This window comes from Oxyura jamaicensis, chromosome 26 (assembly GCF_011077185.1).
Source record: "Oxyura jamaicensis isolate SHBP4307 breed ruddy duck chromosome 26, BPBGC_Ojam_1.0, whole genome shotgun sequence".
NCBI classification, from domain to species: domain Eukaryota; kingdom Metazoa; phylum Chordata; class Aves; order Anseriformes; family Anatidae; genus Oxyura; species Oxyura jamaicensis.
In genome coordinates this window covers 4,238,644-4,247,900 of record NC_048918.1, presented here as the reverse complement: position 1 = coordinate 4,247,900, position 9,257 = coordinate 4,238,644, and the positions used below count along the sequence as shown (strand labels likewise).

The window sequence follows — 9,257 nt, the reverse complement described above, 5'->3', positions numbered from 1 at the left end:
CCTCTGGTCCCTGGGGCATCCTTGCCTGCACCTTGGTTAAGGGGCACAGGACACGGGGGTCCTGTGCGTTTTGGGGGTGTGTTAAGCAGCCCCCTGGCTCTGCGGGAGCTCGTGGCACTGAGAGGGCCCTGCATGCCCCCCAGGTATGGGATTCGCTCCTTGGTGTGGAGCGATCCCTTGTGGGGCTGTGCCTGGCCAGAGCTGTGCTGGGGCACTGGCCTGGGCCCTGCTCCCCCCCTGCTTCCCTATGCCCCAAATACCAGGGATTCAGGCACAGGGTGGCCGCCTGGATCTCCCTGGGGGGAGGGATCCTTTACTTGCTCAGCTGGGGAGGAAAGCAATGGGGGATCTCTCTGCGGTTTCCTGGGGGGGGGGGGGGAAGCAGAGGCATGGGGCTCAGCAGTGTGGGGTGTGGGGGAACGGCTCAGAGCTGTGCCGGGGCAGCCTCAGCCTGCACAGCCCGCAGCATTTCTTCAGCATGAGGGCGGTCGGGTGCTGGTGGCTGCCATCAGCCCCCCCGCCTCATTAGCAGATGGAGGCCTCATTAAAATGCTTTAACTTCTGGCAGCCCCCAAAGCGCTCAGGCCCGTGGAGCAGCTGATCTCCAAGGGTCTCCCTGGGGCTGTTTGGTTGCAGAGAGGACCCGTGGGGCGTTCGGTCCCGGAGGGAGAAGCAGCCGCAGGCCTGCGTGGTGGCGAGGCCGGGTGCCACGGACTACACGTCCCGGCAGCCCTGCAGCCGGTGGCGGTTCCGCTGCCGCCACCTGACCCTCACATGATCGCAGCGAGCGGCTGCGGGGCCGGGATGGGGCACCGCGACCACATGTTCAAGGTGCTGGTGGTGGGGGACGCCACGGTGGGGAAGACGTCGCTGGTGCAGCGCTACGCCAACGACAGCTTCAACCGGCACTACAAGTCCACCGTGGGAGGTGAGCCCCGGGGTCCTGCAGCCAGGAGCCGGCACCCTGGGGTCGGGGGCTGAGGCGGCAGCGGATAGAGAGCCCTGCAGCCTCCTGCCTGGTCCAACCCGGAGCTTTGTCCCCTGTAAAGCGCGGTGGGGCCCTCGCTGTGTTTGTCTCTGGGCCCCTGGCCACAGGGAGGACGCTGTGGTGTTGGGATGCATTCAGAGAGGAGCAGTGAGAGAAGCTGCTGGGAAACGGGGAGCGGGGCTGAGGGGCTGGGGGTGTTTGGACTGGAGGCTGAGGACAGAGCCCGGTGCTCCCTACAGCGGTACGTGCTCCCTCCCTGCCTGCAGGGAGGCTGCAGCGAGGAGGGGCCGGTCTCTTTTCTCAGGTGACAGGAGATAGGATATGAGATAATGGCCTCAGGTTGTGCCAGGGGAGGTTTAGTGTGGATATCAGGAAGAATTTCCTTGCAGAAAGGCACCGGGACAGGCTGCTCAGGGTGCTGGTGGTGCCCCCGTCCCAGAGGGTGTTTCAGGGGTGCGTGGATGTGGCACCAAGGGACGTGGCTTAGTGGTGGACCCTGTACTGTCAGGTGATTGTTGGCCTTGAGGATTTTTAAGGCTCTTTTCCAGCCTAAAAGATTCTGTGACTATCACGTTTGTTTCTATTCAGCATCCCTTGCTGGTAGGCTGTAGTGAGAAGCTTGCCCCTCTCCATCCCTGCAGACAAGCCTGCAAGGACGCGTGACACAAAAACTGCCCCTCCGTAGGCACTGCGTTTTGCAGCAGAGGTACAAAACACCACATTTTGCAGCAGGTCTCAGCCACAGCTCCCACTGTGCTCCCACTGCCTGCAGCAACCTGTGGCACCCCGCGGTCCGGCCGTGCAGGCTCGGGGTCCCCATCCTGCCTGCCCCGGGAGCAGCCACCCCAAACACCCAGCCTGTGATTACTGCCTTGGCTCCTCAGTGGCTTGTTTCAGCTTATTGAGCAGCGTCAAGTCACTGCTCTGAGGTGGAGCACCTGGAAAGATGATGGGGGAAACACCAGCTTTGTAACGAGGAGGCTGGGAACGGGACTGAGTTGTTCTTAGTTTAACGTGAGTGTAAATGAGTAACCTACAAGGAGCAGGTGCTGGGGCTTTACCCGGTGAACCTCTCTGAAGACCCAGACTAGTGGGGGCTGTTTAAAATTTATTCATTAATCCAGAGGGGATTAATTAGTCAGAAGGTGAAAGCACCGGGGAGCCACAGCCCAGTGGGGCAGCAAAGTTCAGAGTGCTTGGGGTTGTGCTTGTGTTTCCAGCAGTAAGAGCTGGAGGATTTTTTTTTAATGAGGTCCAAGCTTCAAAAAGTTCCAGGCCTGCTGAGCATGGAAGGCAGCACTGCTGGGCAGTTTCCTCCTGCAGTGAAAACCTGATGCATCATAATAGTTTTGGGCTCCTCGCTACAAGAAGGACATGGAGGTGCTTGAGCGAGTCCAGAGAAGGGCTACGAAGCTGGTGAGGGGCCTGGAGAACAAGTCTTACGAGGAGCGGCTGAGGGAGCTGGGCTTGTTCAGCCTGGAGAAGAGGAGGCTCGGGGCGACCTTATTGCACCCCATAGGTACCTGAAGGGAGGCTGTAGCGAGGTGGGGGTTGGTCTGTTCTCCCACGTGCCTGGTGACAGGACGAGGGGGAATGGGCTTAAGTTGTGCCAGGGGAGTTTTAGGTTGGATGTTAGGAAGAACTTCTTTACCGAAAGGGTTGTTAGACATTGGAACGGGCTGCCCAGGGAAGTGGTGGAGTCACCATCCCTGGAGGTCTTTAAAAGACGTTTAGATGTAGAGCTTAGGGATAGTTGGTTAGATAGATGGTTTAGTGGGGACTGTTAGTGTTAGGTCAGAGGTTGGACTTGATGATCTTGAGGTCTCTTCCAACCTAGAAATTCTGTGATTCTGTGATTCTGTGAATAATCTGAGAAAAATGTGGTGGTTTCCCTTTCTGCTCTCTGTGTTTGTTAAGGATGAGCTAGCTGCAGGTTGTGGTGAGCAGCACACGGGAAGGAGACACCAGGCTCCACGTTCCTACCAGCGGCTGAATGGTTTGGGCAGTGCAGAAAAAAACACAGACAACCGCCACAAGTCCAGCATTTTACTGGCGTTTTTCTGAGTTTCCTGTAGTTTTAAAAGGGGGCATGGCACATGGTTAGCTCTGATCCTTTCACTTCAAACTCCCACTGGTGTGGGTGCTGGCCTGGTGCAAGCTGCTGCGACCAGGACAGCAGCGCTGGGAGGTGGCGAGAGGCTGTGGAGGAATGAGTCCCGTGGTGCAAAATGCCCCTAATGAGGTTTCCTTTCTTTTTGGGGGTTCTCCAGTGGATTTTGCTCTGAAGGTGGTCCAGTGGTCAGAGTCGGAGACAGTGCGACTTCAGCTCTGGGACATTGCAGGTACGTCCACCCGAACCACGAAGCTCTTCAGGAGTAAATTTAAAGCTCTTGAGTGCTTGGCTTTATTAGTATTATTATTATTTATTATTATTATTTATTGTTTTTATTATTATTTTCCTCCAGTAGGAGCCTGCTGCAAACATAAATCCTAAAAGCCTGTGGATTCAAGGGACAAGACTGTTCTGGTTTGCAGTGCTGTCTCTAGTTTGCAGTAGTAGTTTTAATATTTAATCAAAAACTCATCTGCACAGAGCGCAGGAGCACAGATGATAAATTCTGTCGAGCCTTTCTTTTCAATTGCAAAGCCACAGCAGATGACTGGGGAGAGAAGCTGATCTGTAACCGAGTGCATAACCTCCCAGCTCTGAGTCTGGTGTGCAAATTCTGATCTATGGTGCGGCAGCCAGGCCCGATGCCTGCGTCTCAGCGGGGGTAACCCCACTGAAGTCTCTCCGGTCTGGCTGCTGGGACCAGAGGGGCTTGGTGACCTGTGCGAGCAGGGCTCGGGGTTTCCTTGGGAACAGGTATCCCCCCCAGAGTGCCAGAGGCCATGAGCAGCAGTCGTGGAAACAGGACGCTCTGCCAAGCCATGCTGAGCTGGGGTGCGGGCCTGGGTCAGCAGTGGGGCACCTTTGGGGAGCTTTGGGGGCAGCCGGCCATGCAGCCCGCTCAGCCATCCTCAGCCTCCCTCGTGCCAGATGGCAAAGGCCAGGTTGGTGCCGTAGCAGCTCTAAAATGGCACCTCTGGATGCAGGGCGGCGAGGAAAACAGGGCAGTGGGTGCCTCTGTTTTCGCCGTTCAGGCGTGCACGTCTGGAATCTCTAAAAAGAAACAGGAAGGAGAAGTTTGCTGCAAGAGGATTGCAGCAAGAAACTGATTTTGATTTCAGTCCCCAAAAGACATTTAAGATTTGGAAGGTGGAGCGGCTGCCCTTATCCAGGGGCTGTGCATCCAGGGAATATGAAATTTAATTTAAGTTGTTACACTGGGAGACAGACAAAACATTTCTGGGCCACCTGATGACTGGGTCGGGGTTACGAACTCCCAGTTTGTCCCAGTTCCCTGCCCTGCTGAGGCACCAAGGCAGGATGCATCTTGGTGCCCGTTTCCTCGTTATTTAGTGGAGGTTGATTGTGTCAGCTGAGGAAATGAAGTACCCTCATGGGCGTGTTATTTCCACAAATAAATCTAAAAAGTGGTAACTTCCAGGGGGATTTTTTTTTCCTTTTGATCCTGAAGGGCAGGAACGCTTCACGTCAATGACGCGGCTGTACTACAGGGAGGCATCTGCCTGCATCATCATGTTCGACGTCACCAACGTCAGCACCTTCAGCAACAGCCAGAAGTGGAAGCAGGATCTGGACAGCAAGCTGACGCTGCCAGATGGGAACCCTGTGCCCTGCCTGCTGCTGGCTAACAAAGTGAGCAGCTCGAGGCACGCTCCCTGTGCGCGTATGCGTGTGCCTGGGCTTTCCCAGCTGCAGAATGGAAGGAGACACCTCCAGTGCTGAGCCTTGCCCTGAGCTGTACCACAGCCTGTGGGCTTTTAATCCTTTCCTTAACTCTTCTGAATTTTCTTTCTCTACCTAGGAGTAGTAGGACCTAGCTCTGGATGGCACTAAGGAGGTGCTAGCACCTGCTTTATCCTTGGATGTTTCTTTTGCCGCTGGAGCTGGAGATCTGTACCTCCAGCACTGAAAGCTTTTCTTCTTCTTTCTTGGTCTTTAACTTGCCTGGGGAAGTTTGTGGGGGACAAACTTGAGCTGCCAGAGGGATGGCAACTTTTCCTTTGGGCGCAGTGTCAGGTTTCGCTGTGCAGAACGGGTGCTGTCTTTCAATGATTTATTTCTCGTTCATTTAAAAAGTACCTTTCTGTTCCTTGCATGTCTGCGTTGGCTCAGCAGCCATTTCCAGATTCAGTTTGAGACTTGCCTGGTTTGAGAGAGTCTAAAATTGGAGACGAATCAAAAACATGAGAGGTGGGTGGGAGAATGGCTTTTCTTCTCCACTTCGCAAGCAATGAACTGCGATAGCAATTTTGCAGTAACGTTTGTGCCTGCGTTAAGGAAAGCCGTGACTGCACGGGCTGTGCTCCCACCAACACGAGCTCCCCTGGGACAGGTTTTCTCACTCTCTTCGTGCTGCCCACTGACATCCGTGGGATTGCCTCGGTGGCACCACAGCACTAAAATCCCCTCGGTGCTGCTAGGCCTGGCAGATTTTGGACGAGTGACAGTGCTTTCTTGTCCTGCTCTGGAGGAACCTCCATTCCATGCGTGCTTGGCCGAGGTGTGTCAGTATCTGAGATGAGATAAATGTAGTGCTGCTTGCAACACCCCATCAAGAACCTTGCCCTAAGAGCTCTCAGATTGTGATCTCGGAGATGCGCGGGGCTGAGCCCTCCTGCTGCCTCCACACAGGCACTGCTTGGGTGAGGGGAGAGGTTCCCCTCCCAGCTTAAAAATTAAAAGGCTGGACTTAAAATGACTGACTCTCCTTTTCCAGTGCGACCTTTCTCCATGGGCAGTGACGAGAGAAGAAGTGGATCGCTTCAGCAAAGAAAATGGCTTTTCTGGCTGGGTGGAGACGTCTGTCAAGGAAAACAAGAACATTAATGAGGCCATGAGGTAGGCACAATGCCTCGTGGAGCATCTCAAGAGTTAATTCCCTCTCTCAGAAACCGCCATCTGAGTTGAGGGGCGATGCTGTCAGGGAGTAACAAATAGCAGTAATAACGTGCAAGTAAATCTCCTGGAAGGAAACTGAATTCTAAAAGGTCAGAAGTTCTTCGGTCCCTGGTTAAGCTCCGGCATGCTTTTCAGAACAGAAATACTTTAATTGGTACCAGGGATGGGTTTTTCCATATGTTGCCTTCTTCCAGGTGGATGTGGCTACTTGTGCAAATATATTAGAAATTCTTTTGTGATGCACTAATCCGAGAGAGAATTCGGCTTGTTCTGAAAGGTGAGAGGGAGCAGCGCTGGGCACTCGCAGTGTACCCGAGGTTGGGCAGTTGGTCCCTAGGACGCTGGTTGCTGTGTCCCAGTCCTCGGGCATCACTTATGGTCACGGCAGCCTCCTGGTGCTGCCAGGTAATGGCAGCGGTGCTGCTGTCAGTGCGGATCAGGCTCCTTAACCTCACTCTTTAGTCCTTCAAGTTCTGGAGTTGTGTGTTCTCCTGGGAGGAGTTATTTCTATTTGTTTTATTTTATTTGGTTCTATTTTTTTTTGGTATTGCTTCAAAACTGTGTGGCCCAATGCTGCTTGTTTAAGAAAAAAACCAAAGTCACGTATGTTTGTCTTCTAGAGTCCTGATCGAAAAGATGATGTCCTCGTCCACCCGTGATGGAAGTTCCCCTGCTTCTGGGAGTGGGGATTATATTAACATAAAAGAATCATCCCCACCAGGCTGGGCTTGCTGTTAGGTGCACTGACTACACCATCTGCTTGGGTCTAGCAGCAATGTCTTTTTATTCTTTTTTGTATTTTTTATTTTTTCAAAGCAGCTCTCACTTTTTTTTGTTGTTGTTTTTTTACGTGATAGCGAACTGTCTTCTCCTTAGTGCATATTCATGCTCGGTAAAGCATTGCCGCAATGACTTGGAGTGAGAAGTGGACGGCTGAGAACAGGATTCCTCTTTCTTCTCATGTAGCACCAACTGGAAGCTCTGCCGCTGGTAATATAGCACAGCCTGTGTTCAAGCACATGGCTTGGATTAATACTTTTTAAATTTCGAGCACTTATCTTCATCTTCTCACATGTGACGACCTGTCCCGGGCAGGATGAAGGATGTGGAAAGTCTATTTTTAATATCGCTGCACCTTTTATTCCCCACAACCCCCACCCACTATACACGGTGGCACCACTCCAAAGCGTTACGGTGCCCTTTATTTCATGTACACGATGTTCACGCGGTCTCTCTGTGCCTGCGGATTCCCAGTGTGGGATTGCAGCAAACTCCTTACTTCGTGCTGTGGAACTACGTACCTCTGCCGGCACGTCGCGGAGAGACCAACGCACCTCAGCCTTGTCGCCAACTGTCCTTAAGATGTGAAGCCAGATGTGGGTTATGACGCTGTCCCACTTTGTGAGATGTGTAAAAATAACCGGTGTGCGAATTGAGAATTTATGCAGCACAGCCCTTACTCACGTGTACACCAACCGGGGGGCTGAGAGCACAGACCTCGACTTTGTGCCAAGAATTGCCCAGTTGCCTTCTGTTCGTTCATTCTCGCTCACCCTCTGTCTAGCACAATCCTACGTATTCTGTTCTGCTGCCACTTTATTAGGGCACTGAGAGCTGAATGAGGAATAGGTTGTAAACTCCTTTGTATGACAGAACAACAGTTCTTTTCACTTTTAGAACACCCTGTATCCTACAATCTCGAATAGCTTTGCAATTGCTGATGAATTGCCTTCCCACAATTATTCCGTAGCGATGAGTGAGTTTGGTAGCAGGGATGGTGCTGGAAACACAGCTCTCTGAAAGCCCACCTGCTGGTTTTAGTGGTCCAAGGGGGAAGCAAAGGAGAAGACTTTGCAGGGCAAAAGGAAATGAAGAGAACCGCTCCCTACTTGCCTTTTGATGCCCGCTTTTCCTAGCACGTCCCCCAGGTATTTGCTGTTGTTGAGAACGGTTCTTGCCAACAACAACAACAAAAAAATGGCTAAAAGCACACTAGAGGAGTTATTAGGAACCTCAGTCTGCAAGGCTGCCGTTACGTAGCATTGTATGCACTTTATGTAAGCGTGCTATGCCATAGAATTGTCTTGCCTGGGTTTTGGGTTAGGATTTAAACAAGTGCTCTTCAATGTCTTCCCTTCCCTAGCAGTTTAAATAAGCAGAGTGCTGAGAGATGAAAATATTGCAAGACTTTCCCTTCAGAGCATAATTTGAAAACAGGACAATAAATCGGTTTGTCCTGATTCACGCTCATTTGGGACTGATTTTCTTTGGCAAGGTATTCCTGTCTGTCTTTTCTTACCCTATATAATCTATGGAGGCAGAAGGCAGTGAGAACAGGAACGGATTACCTTCACTGAGCACAAAAGAATGCTGAATTTTTGTTATCTGGACTTGAGAAGGACGGGAAAACAGTAAGGGCTATGAAATTTAGGCCTAATGTTGTGTTATGACTATTTCATTAGAAGTTAAAGTAGCTGTGGTAGGATTCTGTTGTGCAAAAATTGACAAATAAGGATTTTTTTAATCATCCTATCAGTATTTTTAGTCCTCTATGAAAAATGGGGGAAAGGGTCTAATTTTTAAAAAGATACATCACGAAGCTGTTAATATTCGTGTGTTATTTATTGATTTCTGTACGTGCACCCCGAAGTGTTTGAGCAAAGAGGTCAAGTGTTAGAGCCGCCTTAATGGATGAAGAAATCGAGACAGTGCAAGTCTCTGCCCAGGACCAACCAACTACTCAAGTCAGTAAAAGCTTGGAAATGAACAGGAATTTAGTAACATCGGTTTCACTGGCTTACTTATACCTTTTGTATACCGGTTTGTTACATACCAGTGTCTCTTTAGTATCTGGACTTCTAATTTTTTCATAAGTGCCTCTCAGAAACAAGCAAAAAACCGAAGGAAGAGCTTTTATGATTTTATTATACATAATTTCTGCTGGGCCCAGAGGTTTCCAGTACCAGTGTGTGCCTTGGCGGTTTGTTTGTTGTTTTTTTTTCCCCACACTGCTTGTTAACATCTTAATAGACACAGCAGACAAGTAAGTGTAGAAAACCGAGCCTGCACAACAGAAACGGTCGTTACTTGAGATCGCTACAAAAACCCAGCCAGACAGGAAAACGATTTTACTGTGCAGATGTGTGTTTTTTTTCAGTTTGCTCTGTGGCACATAAGCTACTTTTTTTAAAAACAAACAAACAAACAAACAAACAAAACCACCCTTTGATTTAGTCCTGT

General features: G+C 51.0%; 1 protein-coding gene across 1 annotated transcript; it reads left to right on the top strand.

Annotated features, from left to right (window-relative positions):
- The first annotated feature begins 771 nt into the window (after nucleotides 1-771).
- RAB29 (RAB29, member RAS oncogene family) lies at nucleotides 772-9,200 on the top strand. The gene is made up of 5 exons (XM_035347052.1): nucleotides 772-928; nucleotides 3,259-3,330; nucleotides 4,570-4,751; nucleotides 5,836-5,957; nucleotides 6,638-9,200. The coding sequence occupies exons 1-5, from the start codon at nucleotides 775-777 to the stop codon at nucleotides 6,753-6,755; spliced, it is 648 nt and encodes a 215-aa protein (XP_035202943.1). The 5' UTR covers nucleotides 772-774; the 3' UTR covers nucleotides 6,756-9,200.
- The last annotated feature ends 57 nt before the right edge of the window (nucleotides 9,201-9,257 follow it).